This window comes from Pelophylax lessonae (genome assembly GCF_965119305.1).
Source record: "Pelophylax lessonae genome assembly, chromosome: 2".
Taxonomy (NCBI): Eukaryota; Metazoa; Chordata; class Amphibia; order Anura; family Ranidae; genus Pelophylax; species Pelophylax lessonae.
Window position 1 is genome coordinate 21,806,576 of NC_138769.1, and position 23,334 is coordinate 21,829,909.

General features: G+C 45.3%; 1 protein-coding gene across 2 annotated transcripts in view; it reads right to left on the bottom strand.

Annotated features, from left to right (window-relative positions):
- The window catches only part of BOC (BOC cell adhesion associated, oncogene regulated), a 136,158-nt gene that overhangs the window by 51,206 nt on the left and 61,618 nt on the right, over positions 1-23,334 (bottom strand). For both annotated transcript variants that reach the window (XM_082245049.1, XM_082245050.1), the window contains exon 3: positions 16,394-16,663. In XM_082245049.1, coding sequence (XP_082101175.1) covers positions 16,394-16,663 — 270 coding nt within the window. The remainder of the gene's footprint in view (positions 1-16,393; positions 16,664-23,334) is intronic.

Genomic DNA, 23,334 nt, shown 5'->3' on the forward strand with positions numbered 1-23,334 from the left:
CTGATAAGTTCCCACTGACAACATTGATCTTTGTTGGGTAGGACCTTTCCCTTTTAGGGCAAATGGGTTGTGAGAACCTATGTGTTAACATGCATAGGTTTCTCAACCGGAGTTTAATGGAACCCTAGGGTTCCTCCAGAGGTTTCTAGGGGTTCCTTGAGCAATGGGGGGGGGGGGGGTAGAAATAGCTTAAAATAGGCCACTGAGCTGCTGTTTTACCACCTTCTTCAAATGTCCAGCCCCAAGTTAACATGGCCACCATTATACCACAGGTCATGTTTGGCAGGTAGTATCAACTTCAAGCATGACCTATTCAAGTGAATCGGGCCGCACAGCAACCGTGTGTAATGCACGTGGTCACGCCGGGGTGCTGCGGATTTTCACAGGCATCCGGGAGGTTACATATTGCTAGCTCAACAACTGTTTAGGAGAGACGTTGATTGCACTGCTAGTCCCAAGATAGCACATTGATGTACAGTCAATAAAACATAGAATAGCAAAAAGAAAAGTGAGCCACTTAAAAAAGAAAAGAAAAATGACATTAATAATTGAAAACACTTATCCCCCCCCCTCGAAAACTCGCTTTTTAAAAAAAAAAAACACCCCAGAACAACAGAGCGCATACAGATTCCAAGGCGCAGTTCTGCGGCGAATGACGCGGACCCGACAGGAAATTACTTTAATGGGGGGATAATTAAAAAAGAGGCTGCTGAGCTCATTACAGAGAGGCGGCTAATTGTAGAAAAATGTTTGCGTTTTACTGGTAATAAAAGATCGCTGTTCATAATGATGATCCATTTCTGCGGCAGACCTCCTGATTACGGCAATTATCCCCCTACGCTCCCTCCCTGCGGCCTCTGCCGGATAAAAATTTGTGACCGCCGGGAGGCCCAGAACAAACTCCACTTTTCAATAATCCGAGGTTCTGGATGGAGAGGAGCGAGGAAAAGGAAGGGAGGGGGGATGGGCTACTGACAGCGAGAACAGCCTGCGTTACATACAACAGCCCTATAAATCGCTGGCAAGTGTGTTTAATGTTATAGGAATTTCTACACCTGCGCCAAAATCCGAGCCGGGCGAGGGAGTCAGATCTCATTTGGAAATTTTAATCAATCCTTTAAGGCAGGGCGGAGCCGATAAATGCAGCCAAAGTGCAGTTAACTCTTCATGGCGCCCGAGAAGGAGGAGAACCGTCTACAAGTCAAATGTTCTCTTTTTTAGCTCCCATTCACACTATGGTAGTGCGGAATCACACAACACATATATGAGAGTATTTCCTTTTAAATAAATGGAATGCCCTATGCGGAAAGCGCAACAACACGTGAAATGCGCGGATCTGCGCAACGCCGGATATCACACTACATTGGTGTGATTGGAGGCTCAATGGGACCCCCTGCATGTGATGAGGGTCAATGAGCTTCAAGTTCCACATGTTTTTTGCGTGCAAATACGCATTTTACGCTCGATGCGTTTGGAATGCCTATAACAATGAATGGCGCCATTAGCGTGACACATCGTTTGCGCATGTTCATACGCTACACTAATGCCAAGCTTAGAAATCTGGGCTGTGAAAGTAGAACTACAGAAAGTATTCACAGCGCTTCACTTTTTCCATAATTTGTTATGTTACAGCCTTATTCCCAAATTGTATTAAATTCATTATTTTCTTCAGAATTCTACAAACAATCCCCCATAATGACAACGTGAAAGAAGTTTGTTTGAAATCTTTGCAAATTTATTAAAAAAAAAAAAAAATGGAAAAAATCCCAAGTACATAAGTATCACAGCCTTTGCTCAATAGTTTAGTGAAGGACCTTTGGCACCAATTACAATCCCCCATCATGACAACATGAAAGAGGTTTGTTTGAAATCTTTGCAAATTTTTTTTTTTAAATAAAACTGAAAAAATTTGGAAAAAAAAAAAAAAACTGAAAAAAATCCCATGTACATAAGTATTCACACCCTTTGCCATGACACTCAAAAATGAGCTCAGGGGCATCCTGTTTCCACCAATCATCCTTGAGATGTTTGTACAAATTGATTGGCAATTTATAAATATCTTAATGGGGATCTCAGCTTAGAAAAAAAGCTGTTCATTCGAAGGAATTGCATGAGGACTCGGGGGCATACAATGCGATTAGAGGAGAAGCGTTTTAACCTCAGGCAACGAGGAGGATTCTTTACTGTTAGGGCTACAAGAATGTGGAATTGTCTACCACAAGAGGTGGTTTCTGCGGGTAGTATGGTGGCTTTCAAAAGACTCTTAGACTTACATCTCAAGGATCAGGGCTATGTTAGATGATTACAGCCACACACACCTACACAGGTTGAACTGGATGGACTGTTGTCTATATTCAACCTCACCTACTATGTAACTATGTAACTATGGAGTCCACCTGTGGTAAATTCAGTTGATTGGACATGATTTGGAAAGGCACACATCTGTCTATATAAGGTCCCACAGTTACCAGTGCATGTCAGAGCAAATACCAAGCCATGAAGTCCAAGGAATTGTCTGCAGACCTCTGAGACAGGATTGTATGGAGGTACAGATCTGGGGAAGGGTACAGAAAAATTTCTGCAGCAATGAAGGTCCCAATGAGCAGAGTGGCCTCCATCATCCGTAAATGGAAAATGTTTGGAACCACCAGGACTCTTCCTAGAGTGAGCCGCCTGGCCAAACTGGGCAATTGGGAAGAAGGGCCTTAGTCAGGGAGCTGACCAAGAACCTGATGGTCACTCTGACAGAGCTACAGCATTTCTCTGTGGAGAGAGGAGAACCTTCCAGAAGAACAACCATCTCTGCAGAACTCCACCAATCAGGCCTGTATGGTAGAATGGTCAGAGGGAAGCCACTCCTCAGTAAAAGGCAAATGACAGCCCGCCTGGAGTTAACCAAAAGGCACCTGAAGGACTCTCAGACCATCAAAAACAAAATTCTCTGGTCTGATGAAACAAAGATTGAACTCTTCAGCTTGAATGAAGCATCACGTTTGGAGGAAACCAGGCACTGCTCAGGCCAATACTATCCCTACAGTGAAGCATGGTGGTGGCAGCATCATGCTGTAGGGATGTTTTTCAGCGACAGGAACTGGGAGACTAGTCAGGATCGAGGGAAAGATGAGTGCAGCAATGTTCAGAGACATCCTTGATGAAAACCTGCTCCAGAGCGCTCTGGACCTCAGACTGGGGTGAAGGTTCATCTTCCAACAGGACAATAACCCTAAGCATACAGCCAAGATAAGAAAGGAGTGGCTACGGGACAACTCTGTGAATGTCCTTGAGTGGTCCATCCAGACCCGAGACTTGAACCCGATTGAACATCTCTGGAGAGATCTGAAAATGGCTGTGCACCGATGCTCCCCATCCAACCTGATGGAGCTTGAGAGGTCCTGCAAAGAAGAATGGGAGAAACTGCCCAAAAATAGGTGTGCCAAGCTTGTAGCATCATACTCAACAAGACTTGAGGCTGTAATTGGTGCAGGGCCGGCGCTACCTATAGGCAAGGTAGGCGGTGGCCTAGAGCGCACATCAGTGGGGGGCGGCGCCTGCCCTCCCGGCGCCCGCCCTCCCTCTCTGCCTTCCTCGCTCTCCTCTCTCTCCCCCTCTCTGCCTTCCGCACTTGTTGAGAAGGAGCAGCATACCTTGAATCCCAAGCCAGCGGAGTGGAGGTGGAGCTGGCTGTCAAATTGATGCTGTGATGTCGGGAAGGGCGGGGCCGATATGCGGGGCTCCACCCATTTGTCCCCTGTATACTGTAGTCTCTAGACAAACCAGCGGTGGGTGGTTGGTGGGCGGAGAAGAAGGTGGCCTGGAGCTGTCAAATGCACTCTCTGATGTCGGGAAGGGCGGGGCCAATATGCGGGGCTCCGCCCCTTTGTCCCCCAGTGGTTGGTGGGTAGAGAAGAAGGTGGAGGGGGCGGGTCCAACTACTGTACTGCCTATGCATCTATAGCTGTGTATAATTTGCCGGTGAAGGGGCGTGGTTTGTGAGTGAGCAGCATGCTGAAGAGAGAAGTCAGTGTATAGTCAGAGCAGCCACGTGACTTGTAGCCGAGTGTGCCGACTACTATCTACTACAACTTCACTGTCTGTGGTAAGTACCATAGGGGAGCTCTCAGCATGGCCTTGCCTTGGGTTTAAAGATACTTAGCTGGCAGACTGCAATGCCCAGCATGCCCACTGTAGGGATCCTGAGAAACTGCAATGCTGAGCATTGCAGTTCCTCAGGATCACTGCAGAGGGCATGCTGGGCATTGCAGTCCCTCAGGATCACTGCAGAGGGCATGCTGGGCATTGCAGTCCCTCAGGATCACTGCAGAGGGCATGCTGGGCATTGCAGTCCCTCAGGATCACTGTCGTGGGCATGCTGAGCATTGCAGTTTCTCAGGATCCCTACAGTGGGCATGCTGGGCATTGCAGTTCTTCAGGATCACTACAGTGGGCACGTTGGGCAGCATGCCCTCTGCAGTGAGGCAGATGGACTGCAATACCCAGCATGCCCACTAAAGTAATCCTGAGGGACTGCAATGCCCAGCATGCCCTCTGCAGTGATCCTGAGGAACTGCAATGCTCAGCATGCCCTCTGCAGTGAGGCAGATGGACTGCAATGCCCAGCATGCCCACCGCAGTGATCCTGAGGAACTGCAATGCCCAGCATGCCCCCTGCAGTGATCCTGAGGAACTGCAATGCCCAGCATGCCCTCTGCAGTGAGGCAGATGGACTCCAATGCCCAGCATGCCATCTGCAGTGGTTCTGAGGGGCTCCACATCCATCATGCTGTTGGGATGACGGGCTACAACTCCCAGCATGCACTCTGCAGCCTACACTAATTGAGAATCCTCTCCACCTCGTCTCTCCCCCCTTTCCAACCTCCTTCCCCCCCCTCCTCTCCTTCCACCTCTCCTCTCCTCCCCCCCTTCCTTTCCATAAACCCCCTCCTCTCCTCCCCTCCTTCCTCTCCATACACCTCCACCCCTTCTCCCCCCCCTTCCTCTTTATACACCCCCTCCTCTCCACCCCCCCTCCATTCCTCCTACTCTCCATCCCCCTCTCCTCCCCCCCTCCTCAGTACCTAACGCACACCCCTTAACCCTGCATGCAGTACATAGCACACCCCTCAACCCTGCACTCAGTACCTAGCGCACCCCACAACCTTGCATTATCCAAAAAGCGCACCCCGCAACCCTGCACTCAGCACCTAGCACACCTCTCAACCCTACACGCAGTACCTAGTGCACCCCAAAACCCTGCACTCAAGACTTAGCGCAAACCCCTCAACCCTGCACTCAGTACCTAGCGCACCTCTCAACCCTGCACACAGTACCTAGCGCACCTCTCAACCCTGCACGTAGTACCTAGCGCACCTCTCAACACTGCAATCAGTACGAATAGCACCCTGCAACCCTGCACGCAGTACGTAGTGCATCCCTCAACCCTGCACGCAGTATGTAGCGCACCCCGCAACCCTGCACTCCCCTGCATTCTGTGCATTACACACTTCTGACCCCTGCCACCTACACCGTATACATGGGCAGGGGAAAGGGGGTGCAGTCAGGGGCAGAGCCAGGGGGGGGGGCGGCAAAATTAGATTTCGCCTAGGGTGTCAAAAGTCCTTGCACCGGCCCTGAATTGGTGCCAAACGTCCTTCACCAAAGTATTGAGCAAAGGCTGTGATATTTATGTACATCGAATTATTTCATTGTTTATATTTATTAAATTTGCAAAGATTTCAAACAATCTTCTTTCACGTTGTCATTATGGGGGATTGTTTTTTAGAATTTTGAGGAGAATAATGAATTTAATCCATCTGGAATAAGGCTGTAACATAACAAAATGTGGAAAAAGTGAAGCGCTGTGAATACTTTCTGTAGTTCTACTTTAACAGCCCAGATTTCTAATCTTAGATTGGCACTAGTCTAGTGTAACGTATGAACATGCGTAAACAGGGCCATTCGTTGTTATTGGCACTCCAAACGCACCGAGTGTGAAGTGCGTATTTGCATGCAAAACACAAGTGTTAGGTCAGCTCACACTCTGACGTGGCAGATAATGTGGGTAACAAACGAGCCTTACTATCTGCGTTTCTGCAAACAACTTAAAAAAGGCCCTAAAACGCTTGCTTACTAATGGCATCCAAAAACGCAAGTAGCAGCCAAGAGGAAAATTCGCAAAAATGAGCAAACAAAAGGGCGCTTGGATTATGTCCAAAATGTAATCCATGGGTTTCTTACAGCGAGTTTTTAGAGCAGAGGGAAACCCATTCAAATGAATGGTGCCTCTCCAAAAGCGCAAAAGAAAAACCGCAACGCAGTAGCATCACTCGACTGTTAGCGGGGCATTACAGTGTATGAAAAGCCAGAGCTTTTTTTTTTTTTTTTTTTGCACCCCAAACTTGCAAATCTTGCTTGCTGCATTTGATGTCCTACTACCAATGAATGGCACTGCAAGCACAGCGCACGTTTTTTTTTTTTTTCCACGCGTTTTGTGAACACGTACATTATTCGATGATTTTGCCAATTTTTATGCGCTACACTAGTGTGAATACAAGCTTAGGGATTTGGGCTGTAAAAGTAGAACTAAGTATTACAATGCATGAAAAGCCAAAACTTTTTTTTCTTTTTTGACACCCAAATGTGCACGTCTTGCTTGCCGCAATTGAGGTCCCATTATCAATGAATTGCATCGCAAGCACGGTACGCGTTTCATGGACATGTGCAAAATTGATTGTGTGAATGAGGGCTAAGGACTGGGCTGGTAAAGTAGAGCTATGTTCAAGTGTTACAATGTATCAAAAGCCAAAAAACTTTTTGTGTTACATCTGCAGCTTGTAGTATTTGGATTTGGCCACACAAGAATTTCGGGAATATTGGATGGAGGATTTTGGTTAAGGATAACACTCAGGAAATAAAAGATTTAAGGCTCTAGTCGAGGGGAGTATATGTTTTTTTTTTTTGGTGAATCCACAGCCCTGCTGATATCACCCGCCCATCAGAGGACGTACCTACATACTTGCAGTTTTATTTTTGTTTTGGCTGGATGCTAACGGGATCATCCGAACTGCGGAGGAGTCTGCCTGCTGATGACTATCTAAGTGGCTCAGTACATGTTGTGTTCTTTGGGTTTGGTTTTTAATTGTCCAAATGCTGATTGTGACATATAGACAGTGCCAGCTCCTTGACTATGCAGCTCCTTGACTATGCAGCTCTTAAACTATGTAGTTCCTTGACTTCGCAGCTCCTTGACTACGCAGCTCCTTGACTTCGCAACTCCTTGACTTCGCAACTCCTTGACTTCGCAACTCCTTGACTTCGCAACTCCTTGACTTCGCAACTCCTTGACTTCGCAGCTCCTTGACTTCGCAGCTCCTTGACTTCGCAGCTCCTTGACTACGCAGCTCCTTGACTAAGCAGCTCCTTAACTATGCAGTTCCTTCACTACCCAGCTCCTTTACTATGCAGCTCCTCGACTTCCCAGCTCCTCGACTACACAGCTCCTCGACTACACAGCTCCTCCAATATGCAACTTCTTGACTATATAGCTCATTGATTATGCAGCTCCTTCAATATGCAACTCCTTGACGATACAGCTCCTTCAATATCCAGCTCCTTGACTATACAGCTCATTGACTATGCAGCTCCTTGCCTTCACAGCTCCTTGCCTACACAGTGCCTTCACTATACAAATGTTTGTCTACACAGACTGTTGACTACACAGCTCCTTGACTACACAGCTCCTTGTCTATACCGCTCATTGACTACACAGCTCCTTCAATATCCAGCTCCTGGACTCTACAGCTCATTGACTATGCAGCTCCTTCACTACACAGCTTCTTCAATATGTAGTGCCTTGACTTCCCAGCTCCTTGACTACACAGCTCCTTGACTATACAGCTTCTTCAATATCCAGCTCCCGGACTATACAGCTCATTTACTATGCAGCTCCTTTAATATGCAGCTCCTTCACCACACAGCTCCTTCAATATGCAATGCCTTGCCTTCCCAGCTCCTTGACTATACAGCTCATTGACTTTTCAGCTCCTTGCCTACACAGTGCCTTCACTATACAAATCTTTGACTACACAGACAGTTGACTACACGGCTCCTTGACTACACAGCTCCTTGACTACACAGGACTTTTAATATGCAGCTTCTTGCCTATACAGTTCATCAACTATGCAGCTCCTTGACTACGCAGCTCCTTCACTATGCAGCTCCTTCACTATGCAGCTCCTTCACTGTGCAGCTCCTTCACTGTGCAGCTCCTTCACTATGCAGCTCATTGACTATGCAGCTCATTGACTACGCAGCTCCTTGACTACGCAGCTCCTTGACTACGCAGATTTCAGCTGGTCCACAGAGCATTGGACACTAGGACTAGCCCCCCCATTGGATGATTTTCCTTCTCTTCCCTGTTAGGTACAATTTAAATTCCCCATTACTTTCTGTCCTTGTATGAATGGTCACCAGAAAAAAAAAAATTGACAGTGGTTAAAAAAATTCCACGTTGTAGTAAAACTAAAAAGGGGGAAAAAAAAGTTTGGGTTTTAAATACAATCAAAGTAATGCTAAAGTGGCCTCAACTGATATTTGATGCCATTTTAGCACTTTAAAGCTGAGGGCGGTCCCTCAAGGTTATCCTGTACAGGAGCTATTAACCCTGCATTGTATGTGGAGGAGGTGACCATGTGACCACAGGTGAGAGCGCCTAAGGCTGTTACTACGGAGTCAGGACATTTTGTCTGATTTTCGGGATATTTTGGTGCGTTGGCATTTCAACACAATGCGCGTTAACGCATCGCAAGTGCACAAATAGACCCTAAGGCCGCATTCACTCTTGCCAATTTGGAATCACCGGTAGAATTGCCGCAATTCTGGTCGCGATCCCCAATCGTGGTATACATGTGCAACAAGCAATTGGCTGCCAAAATTCTTAATGGCACGCCAAACTCATTGCAATTTTTCCATGATAGAATCGCATGAAGCTCATTGCCCAATAAGGAGCAGGAGCAAACACGTAAAGGGCAGCCTACTTGTAGTGAATGGGCCTCCCTAGGCAAAACACGTAGAAACGTGTGCAAATCGCCCCCAAAAAAATAAAAAAAAATCACACGCGGGAATGCCTGTTCCCGCTACGCGGGATCTGAACTGGGCCTTAGACTAGTGTCACATCTATGCATATGCCGTTGATGTGTTTTTTGAGGCTAATTTTCTGGGGCGTTCTGCGTTTTTTTTTTTATAGGCATTTTTAATTAATTTTTGGGGTATGTTAGGCTAGGTTTACATCTATGCAGGCTGCGGTTGATGCATTTTCCGGTGAAGTTTGCATTTTTTCATGTGCGTTTTTGAAGCTTTTTAATATGATTTTGATGTGTTGAATTTTTTGGGGTATGTTAGGCTAGGTTTACACCTATGCAGGCTGCGGTTTATGCATTTTACGGCGCAGTTTGCATTTTTTCACGCGCCTTTTTGAAGCTTTTTAATGTGTTTTTGATGTGTTTTGGAGTTTTGGATGTGTTAATAATGCTAGGAGGAGGTTTCTTTTGTCATGCTGGAAAACGCACCAAAAACTTACATAAAATGCATGTACATGCATTTTTCATGCGTATTTGATGCAATTCCATTGAAGTAATTGGAGCCAAAAACTCATTGTGTGTAAAAAAAGTCTCTTCACCTATCTAAAAAAAAGCACTTGTGGAAACTGCATAGATGCGAACATGACCCATAGGGACTAATGTTCCATAGACTGTAGTGCATTTCTGCAAATCTGCAAACGCACTGCAAAAAGCATAACTAGGTGTAAACCTAGCCTTAGTGCTAGCTTGCAACTTGCATTTATAAAACAATGTATTAACATTTTTCAAAACTTTTCAAAATGTTTTAAAACATTTAAAAATGTATTAAGATGTATAAAAACTTTTGAAAATGTGTCAAAAAACTGTTTAAAATGTATCAAAACTTTTCAAAATGTATAAAACTTTTCAAAATGCAGCAAAACTTTAAAAAAAAAAAAAAATATATATATATATATATATATAAATAACTGTTTAAAATATATCAAAACTTTTCAAAATGTATCAAAACATTTCAAAACCTTTTAAAATGTATTAAAAAAAACTGTTTAAATGTATCAAAACTTTTCAAAATGTATAAAAACTTTTCAAAATGTATCAAAACTTTTTAAAATGTATCAAAAAACTGTTAAAAATGTATCAAAACTTTTCAAAATGTATCAAAAAACTGTTTAAAATGTATCAAAACTTTTCAAAATGTATAAAAACTTTTCAAAATGTATCAAAACTTTTTAAAATGTATCAAAACGTTTCAAAATGTAGCAAAACGGTTTAAATATATATATATAACTGTTTAAAATGTATCAAAACTTTTCAAAATGTATCAAAACTTTTCAAAATATATCAAAACTTTTCAAAATGTATCAAAATGTGTCAAAACTTTTTAAAATGTTTCTGAACCTTTTACAATGTATCAAAAATTAAAAAAACAACAACAACTTTGATATGAAATACACTTTAAGGAATGCTAAAGTAGCCATTTTAGCATGCCTTGAGTGCTATTTGGTGATACTATTGCTTGATGAATGTGTGTCACAAAAGACTGAGATTGTATGAAGACAATTAAAGTGTCGTTATTCGAAGCTTCATCAGATCGGACAACATGATTGGCTGGCACACAAATGTGAAATTAAAAAAAAAAAAAAAAAAAAGTAAAAAAATGTATCCCTCATTATACAGACTGAGCAAAACTTTGGCCAGCTGTAGAAGTTGGAATAATCTTGTTTTAATTGCCATCACCTTGCCTCCGAGACACTTGTCTAAGAGTTGGCTAAGAGGACCTGTCTTTGCTCCCTGGGCTCCCCTGGAACAATGGCTCCTCTGTGTTCCCTCCCAAAGCGCGTCGAACGCCCGGCTTCTCTTGCAGAACTTATTGAAAACAGACGTCCGTTAGCGACAGAACAAGCGGCCCCCTCAGGGACCGGGGCCAGCGCAGTCCCGGCATTAAAATACGGGCCACATTCCAGCCGTCAAAGACAACCTGCCCGGCGGGAGGAACGCCAGCATACCGAGAAATCTCCTATTGACATTGGACTCTACCTTAAGCAAATTCATCTCAATTAAGGGGCTCTGGGGAGGGGCCCCTGAAAACCTGATAGGTGTGCAGGCTGAAGGGCCCCGCTGAGGGGGGAAGAATGGCCCTTTGTGTTGTCCTCAGACTCAGGTTCTTGTGTGTCGGCCTCACTGGCAGGCGCAGAGCAAAGAAAAACAGAGCGTGCAAGTCATTATGGGGGTGACCTGGGAGGGGAGGCAGACAATGCGAGAGAGGCTGCGGCGGTGGAGGCCACCTTCGTGGGCCATCGCTCCACCATTATAATGGGTGGCTGTTTCTTTAAGAGAACCCACATAGGCATGAGGGTTGTCAAAGTGAGGTTGTATTACAGGTCTATAGGATGAGATGGCAAGTAAAGACAGGTCCTCTTTATAATAGGTCAGACCGTTAGAGCTATATAAATATATACTAATAGTGTGTGACTGTGGTGGGACATTAGAGTGTAAGCTCCTCTGGTTCAGAGACTGATGTGACTGGCTCAGTGTTCTCTGTACAGCACTGTGGTATATGTCAGAGCTATATAAATGTACAGTATAATAATAATAGTGTGTGACTGTGGTGGGACATTAGAGTGTAAGCTCCTCTGGTGCAGAGACTGATGTGACTGGCTCAGTGTTCTCTGTACAGCACTGTGGTATATGTCAGAGCTATATAAATGTACAGTATAATAATAATAGTGTGTGACTGTGGTGGGACATTAGAGTGTAAGCTCCTCTGGTACAGAGACTGATGTGACTGGCTCAACGTTCTCTGTACAGCACTGCGGTATATGTCAGAGTTATATATATATATGCATAATAATAGTGTGATTGGGGGAGGGGGGATATTAGATTGTAAGCTCCTCTAGTACAGAGACTGATGTGACTGGCTCAGTGTTTTCTGAAAAGCACTGTGGTATATGTCAGAGCTATATGAAAGTATAAGCTTTAACATCCACATTCACTTTCCCATCCGTGGCACTACTGCTCCCAGCAGACCCACTCAGAGCAGATGCTGCTGTCTTCACTTTCTCCTCCCCCAACATACTCCTCCTAGGTAAAAGCCTTACACTCCTTGTTACTCTTCCTGGGATTTCAGTAACACCTTTCACAGTACAGCTGTCATTTCCTTACCCACCATTATTTGCTATACCTGCAGCAACCAGTGGGGATTGTGCAGCAAAAATGGCAGATCCCTTCCCCTTCTCCCAGCAGAGTTCACAGTCATAGTTTTCTTACTGTCATTGTCCAGAGACATAGAATTCATAGCAGCAGAGTTCACAGTCACAATATCTTAGTAGCAGAGTCTAATCCTGCAAACACAGCAGCCATCTTCACTACAGAGCTCTGTGCAGACACAGGAGGTTTTCCCTCCAAAACACTGCTCTCCATCCTGCACTGCACACTGCTGCCCATGCTGCTGTCCACACTGACAGTTTTTACAAAGCATGGCTTCTCAGTCACTTTTACCTTTAAAGGTCCAGGTACAGAGTCCTCACCATCGCCCTCATCCGCAGAATCCGCTGAAAAGCAAAAGGTTCTTCCACTTAAGGGAGACTGCATTTCCTGAATAAAGTTCAGAAGCCCTCCGCCATTTTCCTCTACCTCCTGTGTTGTTCCTCCAGCTTGCTGGGGAGGGAGGGAGGCATAGACCGTCATTTCCTCTGGTGAAGCAGATCCTTAGGTGGATGGGATTTCAGAGGCAGCATCCAGGACCCCCTCCTCACTCTCCACCCGTACTGCCACCGCTGATGCTTTTCTGTAACTGGCGTCATCCCTCATTCTCCGGAACCTTTCCTCATTCTGGAACTTCTCCTTGAAAGCTCCACTTTTCTCCTTCAACACTTTGACCAGATTCTGCTGGCACTTTAAACTTTAACCTCTGGTTTCAGACTCTGACGCTTCTCGCTCCATGCTTTATCATGCACAGCTTTCTTTTTTCTGTAGTCAGTTTTCAGGCTCACCAGATTTACCTCCTCCTTCTTTATTCTCTTTAGATGATCAGCAACCCGCTATCTGAAAGCGGGGGTCGATTCATCTTTTTTAGTGCCATAGCCAAGGTCTTTAGGTAAAGATGTGGTTTGAGATCGCAGGTTAGATCCCTCAGGCCCCGGTCATTCCCAGAATCTCCCATCCTTACTGGGGCCAGGTAACTCACCTGGCCCCCTGGTGTCTGGAGAGGGAGAGCTGCAGCACACACAACCACTCTGGTGTAGAGACATTAGATTGTAAGCTCCTCTGGTACAGAGACTAATGTGACTGGCCCTGTGTTCTCTGTACAACACTGCGGTATATGTCAGATGTATATAAATGTTTATTAATAAGACTGTGGGGGGGGGGGGGCATTAGAGTGTAAGTTCTTCTGGTACATGTGGATAGTTTAGAGTTCAGAGTAAATAAATATATCAGTGTATATATGATAGGTGGTGCATGTCAGGCTGGCTTGGCGCAGGCTGGCAGTGAAGGGGTTAGTGGGAATTGGACGCCATGGCAGAGCAATCATATCTCTCATTACTCTTCCCCTCCCCCCACTCTCCCCCTGCATGCTCATTTATCAATTCACAAGCATAACACTGGTCCCATTCTGCTCAGGAATGTGTTTTCAGAAACTCTATCCCTCTCTCCTGCACTGGCCCAGTCCCAAAACTCTTAGGGATTAATGACAGTAGGGGGGCTACCTACCCCCTTCCATCCCAGGGGGGGTGGGGACTGTATGGTATGCTCACCTGTGTTAAGTATTGTTGTTGCACACAGAAGGCCAGTGAGGGTCCGGCAGCTGCACTCTAACCCATTAAACCACATTCCTAGGTCACTGCTGACGTCGACCCCCCATTCCTGGTGACCCCCCCTTGGCCCGATAATGTGTCTCATAGATCACCGCAATGACTTTTTGATCTATGTGGAAATTAAAACAGAATTATACTAAGGACATTTGGGGCCCCCATTTACACTGTTACGATAAAATGTGCTAAAACGCATGTGTCTGGGTTCCCCATAAAAAAAAAAAAAAATAGAGTCTGCTCCCATCTCAGTGCTGCAGAAATGCTCCCTTTTCCTACAAAGAAATCAGAAGCAAAGATTTGGACGCCATATAACATACGTTTTGATGCGTTGGCAACAGGTATCAGCATGCCTTGGTCAATGGTTGCTAACGCTATACACTCCAAATCCTTTGTTCAAAAACACATTGGAAACGCATGTCATTAACGCACGTCAGAAGAAATGCAGATTGATGCATGTCCAGGCACCTACCTAGCACTGCAAAGACACACTTTTATGCACACACTTAGAGCCCTAGTTTGCGTTACTACACTTAATAAAGGCTCTTTGTACCTGTCTGTGAGCGTTAATTCATATTTTGTGCAATATGTCGAACTAAGTTTGGGGAAACCTGTTCATTTTTATTGAACTGCAAAAAATACCCAGAACTGTAGCATTTTCGGCTAGCATATGCGCGTGCTGGCGTGCCATTCTTAGTGAACAGCCAACACAACGCACTAAGTACACTGGTTGCAGTTTTACCACACATTAATACAACCCAACCATAAAAACCAACAGGGATTGCCTAAAACAAAGCCGGTTGGTGAAGATTCACAACACACAATGATGAAGAAGTGATTTTCAACTGGTTATGTTTTTGTTTGAAAGAGGGCAGTTGGTGGTAATTGCTGATGCCAGGAAAAGGGCACCCAACAAAGGGCGTGTTAGTTGAACGTTGGACCCAATGGTTGGCAAGATAAGGTTTGGAATCCAAAATTTAATGTCTGTTATCTCTCAACCTGGGGCCCCTGGTGTATAGTCTAGTAGAGTATATAAGAGTATATAGTATATATTCCAAAGACCTAATGTAAGTACAGTAAGCCTTTATTGCATATGAGAAGAAGTCAAAAGATAAGCCAATGCATTCTGGGGTTCACAACTCCCCCTTCTTTAGGGCTTAGATTCTGGGAGCATTGCTGATACTCCCTGTGAGTTGCCCAGATGTCAGGAAAGGGGCACCCAACAAAGGACATGTTGGTAGAGCATTGGACCCAATAGTGGCCAAGATAGAGTTTAGAATCCAACATTTAATGGCAGTTCTTTGGGGCCCCCGGAATAGTCTAGGAGGGTATAAAAGAGATGAGAACTTTATGTATCTAATGTAAGTCCAGTAAGTCTTTACAGCACATGAGAAGGCCCAATGGTTGGCAAGATAAGGTTTGGAATCCAACATTTAAGGGCAGTTATTGCCCAGCAGAGACCCCTGTGTAGTCTAGGAGAGTAAAAAAGGGATGAGAGCTACACAGACCTAATGTAAGGCCAGTAAGTATTTATTGCACATGAGAAGAAGTCAAAAGATAAAGTCAACATGTTTTGGGGGTCACCACTTCATCAGGGCCTGGATTCTGGCAACATTGCTGATGCTTCCAAGATACCAGGAAAATGGTACCCAACAAAGGGCATCTTGGTAGAGCATTGCATCCAATGGTGGGCAAAATAAGCATTGGAATCAAGCATTTAATGGCAGTTATCGCTCAGCCGGGTCCCCTAGTGTATAGTCTAGTAGAGTATAAAAGGGATGAGAGCTCCAGAGACCCAATGTATATCCAGTAAGTCTTTATTGCACATGAAAAGAAGTCAAAAGATAAAGCCAACATGCTCTGGGGGTCACAACTCCCCCTTCATCTTTACTGCACATAAGAAGACCCAAAGGTTTGCAAGATAGGGTTTGGAATCTAACGTTTAATGGCAGTTATCTTTCAACCTGGGCCCCTGGTGTATAGTCTAGGAGAGTATAAAAGGGATGAGAGCTCCACAGACCTAATGTGGGTCCAGTAAATATTTATTGCACATGGGAAGAAGTCAAAAGATAAAGTCAAAACATTTGGGGAGGCACAACTCCCCCTGCTTAGATTCTGGCAGCATTGCTGATACTCCCTGTGAGTTGCCAGATACCAGGAAAACGGCACCCAACAAAGGACATGTTGGTAGAGCATTAAATGGTGGGCAAGATAAGGTTTGGAATCCAACATTCAATGGCAGCTCTCTGTCACCTTGGCGAGTATAAAATAGATGAGAGCTCCATATATTTAATGTAAGTCAAGTAAGTCTTTACTGCACCTAAGAAGACCCAATGGTTGGCAAGATAAGGTTTGGAATCTAATGTTTAATGGCAGTTATCTCTCAGCCACGGGCCCTTGGTGGGCTCTAACCCTTTCTCACTCCATTCAAAACCAAGAATGAAAATGTAGCTAAATATATACTTTAACCAGTCCTTCATATTCATACAATCATCAATAAAAGGTACTTACTGGCCAAGGCGACGATAGCCGGCACGCTCGCCATGGCTCCGGCTGGGGTCTGGGCGATGCACTGATACCTCCCAGCAGTATCATTATTCAGGCTAGCGATGACCAGGGTTCCTCCAGACACCAGGACCCCTGGGACATCTCCAAGCTGCACACCATTCAGTCTCCAGGAGATCGTGGCGTTGGCCGGGTCCACCACGCAGGTGAGCGTTACCGAGCCGCCATACTTCTGGAATGTTGAGAGAGGCTGGACCAGGAACTGAGGGGCCCGAGCTGAAAGGAGACAAAGAGAGTCAGAAGAGGGGGCATTACAATAGGGCAACACTTTTGTTAAAGGGGAACACCAGCCAAATGTTTTTTCTTTGGAAAGGTTGAGGCCCGTGTCTTCATTGGCAAACCTCAAAGGAGAAAAAGAAAGTAATAGAAGAATATATTTTTTGGCTGGAGTTTCACTTTCACCAATGATAAACAGCAGTCTAAAAGAAACACTTTATTTCTTTTTTTCTGCTACAAATTTTAGATACTTAGGAAGTGTTGTTTTCTAGTAGTGTACATGTTTCAATGTATCAATGTTAATAAATTAGATTTATTACTTTATATATATTTATACATTGTATATATTTGTTGCATGCACAATCCCTTCTATGCTTTTGACTAGAAAAAAATTGTATGTTTTTCTTGGTAAATACATAATTTTTTTTTTACAAGCAATTTCAATACAAATAAGCAAAATAGAAGTAAAAATTGTATATAAATTACTGCGCTACTCTCAAAAAAAAGAAAAAAAAAACAGCTGCTGACACTACAACACAACTGTTATTGTGTGATAATATAAAAAAAAGGAAAAGTGCCGCGCTCAAATAAGTGTACCTCGTGTATAAAGGGATTTACATAGGAATACATATAAAGTGTCATACATTAAAGTACAACGTGCAATAAACATATTGTGTTTAATATACAAGTATGCATAAAAAATATTATTTTTTGTTAAGGGTTTCCCCTTAAAATCCATACCAAACCCGAAGGGCCTGGTATGGACTGTGGGGGGGAGCCATGCCGGGTTTTTCCTTATTTTTTTTTTTATAGCCGGGTGTTGGCAATTGTAAGCGCGAGTCATTATAAATGGCATTTGACTCGTTTTTTTTTTCTTTACAAATGTCATTTTTGCTGTAACATATTTATGCATAGTACAGATGCACCACTTTACAGGCACATTAAGGGGACTCCCCAGGCACTATATTTAAAGGAATTTTAATTTTGCACTTTAGGCATAATTAAAATCAATGCTCCTGAAAAAAAAACTATTGTTTTAAAAAAACAATTGCTATTGATAAATGTCCCCCAGGGCAGTACCCGGACCCCCATACCCCATTTATGGCCAATTGCTTGCATATAAGCCTTCAAAATGGGCACTTTTGATTATTCCTGTTCGGCTCCCATATACTTCAATGGGGTTCGCGGTTCGGGTTTGAACTTTTCCCCTGTTCTGGAGTTCTGCTGCAAACTGAACATGGGGGGGGAGGGGGGGGGGTGTTCGGCCCATCCCTAGGTACCATCCAGAGCCTCTGGTTTATAGACTGGATACATCCTAAAGACAGTGGTGTATTTTGGTTTTGTGCTGCCCTAGGCAAATTGGGCGCCCCCCCCCCCCCCATGTCAATTTTCCTCATTCCTTTTTTTTTTAACGGATGAGACTCCCTCCAAAATTGAAGGAGAGAGAGAGGGGGATAAGAGAGAGAGAGAAGGATGAGAAAGGGGGGGGTGAGAGAGAGATAGGGGATGAGAGAGAGAGAGATAGGGTGAGAGAGGCGGCTGTAGCAATCAGTGGCCAATAGTCTCAGGTGGAGGGGGGCGGCTTTTTTGCTGCCCCCTGCAAAGTGCTGCCCTAGGCCTGGGCCTTGTTGGCCTAGGCCAAAATACAGCACTGCCTAAAGATAGAGCATGTATCCTATAAATACAACTATCTTGGGCCCAGGGCCGGGGCAAGGGTTGGGCAGGAGGGGCAGCTGCCCTGAGCACTGTGGTATCATATGAGGTGGGGGGGTCACCATGAGAGGATTGGGCAAGGGATTTGTGTTCGATGGGGAAATTTGGGAGGCAGCAGGGGGTAAGAATTGTTCTAGGAGGGGAAAGTTTACGGGGGTGTTGCTAGGAAAGGTGACTTGGAGGTATTTGTGTTGGGAAGGGGGATGGGGGAAGAGGATTTGTGCTAGAAGGAGGGATTAGGGGTGTTTGTGCAAGAAGAGGTGATATGGTTGAGGGGGGATGGGAATTGGTGCTAGGAGGGGAATTTTTTTTTTGGGGGGGGGGATTGGTGCTAGTAGGGATGATCAGGGCATATTTGATATTTGTGAGGGGGGATTTGTGCTGGGAGGGGGAATGTGGACTTGGAGGGGAAATTAGAGGGGTAGAAGAATTATGCTAGGAGGAGTGAATTTTTCATTTTTTTTTTTTTTGGGGGGGGGGGGGGGGAGATTTGAAGTGGGAGAGGATTTCAGCTGGGAAGGGTGATGGGGGGGGGCAAGATTTGTGCTGGGAGGGGGGATTTCAGCAGGAGGTGGATTTGTCCTGGGAGAAGGGGGAATGTATGCTTAGGGGGCAAGCATGCTGACACATACTGTATATGTTCATACATCTTGGGGGGGCGCAGTTTGGCATGTTTACCCTGGGCTCTAGATGAGCTCCTTGCGGCACTGCTTGGGCCTTTTGGCCTTCATCAGCACCAGATTTGGGATTTATAGGGGGGGGTGCTGGGAAGAAGCAAGACAAGATATTCAGTAAATGTACAGGGAAAGAGATGAAGGGAACCACCGTCACTCCTCTCTGACCCATTATCACCACCTTTGGAGGTACATTCTATAGAGTTCTTGGTCTACTATTTAAATGGCCAAATATTCGTCACCGCGTCTCCATCCAAGGAGAAGACAAGATGACTTCCCACCAGCAATGGTATGTAAAAAGAGCAATTAAGAAGGGAGATTTTTAGGTGTAATCCTGCGAAGTTTATGGCTGCAGCTCCAATTGCAGCTGTCTGGGCCCTCTAACCCCCCTGATATCATTAAATGGAGCCTGCAGGACACAGACATGAGTGAAGAGGCCTTGAGCAAATGGCTCATCCCAACAACTGCATCTAATTTCCCTCAATGTCTTCCACATGTTCCTGGCATTGTATAACACAGACCTCCTCTATCCTCCAGAGTCCTCTATGATGACTATCCCCTGTCATGTCTGCTCCACCTCAATGACGTCACCAGTGCTGGAGGAACACGTCCAGCTATCAGCGACTGAGAGCTTCCTGGACAACCGATAGTAGAGATCTGGATGTCATTATGCACAGCCATGAATATCAGATAAATTTTAAAGGAATGTACTGTATTCCTGCCTTGGGAAATAAAAAAAATGTTAGGGTTGTCACCAAAAAAGAAGGTGAGGGGAAATCATCTAGCGGGGACACCTGTTGTGGTGGCAACCATCTAAGGTTGGACGTTCACGCGGCACAGAACCCAGAAGCTAGTGGAGACCCAAAAAATGGCCAAAAAAACGCCTGCAACAAAAACGCCCAGGTGTGTTGTTGCAGGCGTTTTTTTTTTGGGCATTTTTTAGGCGTCTTTGGAGGCAGGCATAACATCTGAACTTCTGTATAGGGGTATATATACACACACATATATGTATTTATACACATACACATATATAGGTGTGATAGGAGCGGAGCCCTATGCCTGCAAATAATTTCATTAGCGCAGGCATAGGGTTCTGCTACTTTCACACCTATATGTGTGTATGTGTATATATACATACGTGTGTGTGTGTATATATACCCCTACACAGAAGTTCAGATGTCATGCCTGCCTCCAAAGACGTCCACAAAAAAGCCCAATAAACGCCTGAAACAAAAACGGCCAGGTGTGAAAATAGCGGAGCCCTATGCCTGCTCTACTGCAATTCTAATACAAATTATCTTTTTTTTTTCTGGTTCTGGACATGCTACAGAGCTGAAACTTCACAGGTAAACTTTTTAGACCCCCCAGACACTAAATCCAAAGAAATTGAATTATTTTTTTTTCAATATTTTTTTCAATAATTGGCTCTCTATCAAAAACGACAATTTTTAAGAACTTTTTTTTGTGTGATTAATAGTCCCTGGGGCATGACTCAGAACCCTAGGCACTTTTTAGGGGCATTTATTGGGTTTTAGGGCTTCAAAATGGTGTTTTTTGATTACAGAAGTTCGGGTCCCATTGATTTCAACGGGGTTCTGAAATCCGGGCCGAACTTTCGGGAAGTTCGGGTGTTCTGGTCGAACCGAACTTTTCAAAAGTTCGATCATCCCTACTCAGAAGTAGCAATTGCTCATTGCTCAAGGAACCCCTAGCAAACTCTGGAGGAACCCCAGGGTTCCATTGAACCAGGGCCATCCCTACAATGGGTCCCGCTGGGTCCATTGGACCAAGGCAGAACTTTGAGAGGGGCAGCAAATTGACGCCCAAGATTATTTTTCCAGCAGTTTTGTGTGTCATTAGTTTGTGGCACGTTATGGGTGACATTTCCCCATTTCCTACTACTGCCCGTAGTGCACAATGATGAGTATGAGAAGGTGGAGGGTCTCCCTCGGGGGAACGTTCCTCACGTGATTGTGGTGTGCAATGACGCCAGACATCAGCGCACTCCATCTCACACAGGGCAGGCTGGATCTTCTAGGGCGGTGGGCACTGCAGACACAGGAGGACAGACAGCGGGTGTTTGGTGGATGTATATATAATCATTTCTACGTTTTATTAAAGGTATTGCTGTTTTTTTTTTTTTGTCCCTATAACCAGTGCCGGGACAAGGTGATCCAGCGACCATGGCTCCTCCTGACCCAGATGGTTGTCAGTTTCATTGGCGTTCACAGAACCCCTGGTCTGCAGGCTTGGATTGTCACTACTATTCAGAGTTAAATCATGATCTACTAGTGCCTCCTTTATGCTGGCCTTCTTAAGGATTCATATTTAGACACCTACCTATAGATTGTCAACTGATCTATTCAGGTAACACAGCCAGGCATCCTATACAGGGACCTGTGTCGGAGACACCTTTTGGACCATCTCTTCATTCTTACTTTTGATGTTCCATCCTGGTCTGTGGTTTCATCCATTCACTTCCTGGATCCATATCCCACCCTGACATGGTCAGCTATTCTATCTATGAAAAACGATTCCAGGGCAACTATCCCTCCTGCCCACCCCTTGTCCTGGGCCTGCCTATAACCCACAAAGCAGCCCTTTTAGACAACCCTTCACCCCCCACAATGCAGCCCCTAAAAGATGTGCATATAGACAAGGTGCTGTTGCGTGTAAATCTTACTTCCTCATAAATGTAATTTTAGTTTAATCATGATATAAAATAATGGACGTGGGGGCCTTTTGGTGGGCGTGATTTTTTTTTTGGGGGGGGGGGAGCTGGGGCAGCATTTCATTCCTGGACCCAGGCAGCACAATGTCTTGAGCCAGCCCTGCATGGAACCCTGGTTGAGGAATCCTGTTCTAGAGGGATCCCACAGGCATGGTAGATACATAGTTACTGTATGTTGGTCCAAGCTTTACCAATGTAACTATGTAATAATATCCATACCTGGAATTCACCTTTAAGGCAAACTCCCAATTTCTCACTACACATGACTTGCAACACCTACTGGGATCAGCATTCCCGGGGGATGACGATGTGTGAGCTCTGGGCCAGGAGAGAAGCTACGTGACACGTCATGCATCACATCCAGTGCGCTGATGTTCTCACCTCTCCAACATAAACAAGATTGGCAGCCAGCTCCCCGGGCACAGCCTGGCACATCTCCAGCCATACATTAACCTCCTCCCTGCCCGCCGGGACAATCGCCTCCAAGTCTAAACTCCGCACCGACCAAAATAATCCCCTGACCAATCCTCAACCAGGATCAGAAATCTGCTACAAATTATGAAACTCACATTGCTACACCATGCCAGACCACTACACTCACTGACATTGCCACACTGTGCCAGACCACTACACTCACTGACATTGCCACACTGTGCCAGACCTCTACACTTACTCAGATTGTTCCACTGTGCCAGACTACTACACTCACTGACATTGCCACACTGCGCCAGACCTCTACACTCACTGACATTGTTACACTGCGCCAGACCTCTACACTCACTGACATTGTTACACTGCGCCAGACCTCTACACTCACTGACATTGCCACACTGTGCCAGACCACTACACTCACTGACATTGCCACACTGCGCCAGACCTCTACACTCACTGACATTGCCACACTGTGCCAGACCACTACACTCACTGACATTGCCACACTGTGCCAGACCTCTACACTCACTCAGATTGTTCCACTGCGCCAGACTACTAGACTCACTCAGATTGTTCCACTGTGCCAGACTACTACACTCACTCAGATTGTTACACTGTGCCAGACCACTACACTCACTCAGATTGCTACACTGTGCCAGACCACTACACTCACTCAGATTGCTACACTGTGCCAGACCACTACACTCGCTCACAATCCTACACCGTGCCAGACCACTACACTCTCTCAGATTACTACACTGTGCCAGACCACTACACTCACTGACATTGCCACACTGTGCCAGACCACTACACTCACTCAGATTGTTCCACTGCGCCAGACTACTACACTCACTCAGATTGTTCCACTGTGCCAGACTACTAGACTCACTCAGATTGTTACACTGTGCCAGACCACTACACTCACTCACATTGCTACACTGTGCCAGACCTCTACACTCACTCAGATTGTTCCACTGCGCCAGACCTCTACACTCACTCAGATTGCTACACTGTGCCAGACTACTAGACTCACTCAGATTACTACACTGTGCCAGACTACTACACTCACTCAGATTGCTCCACTGTGCCAGACCACTACACTCGCTCACAATCCTACACCG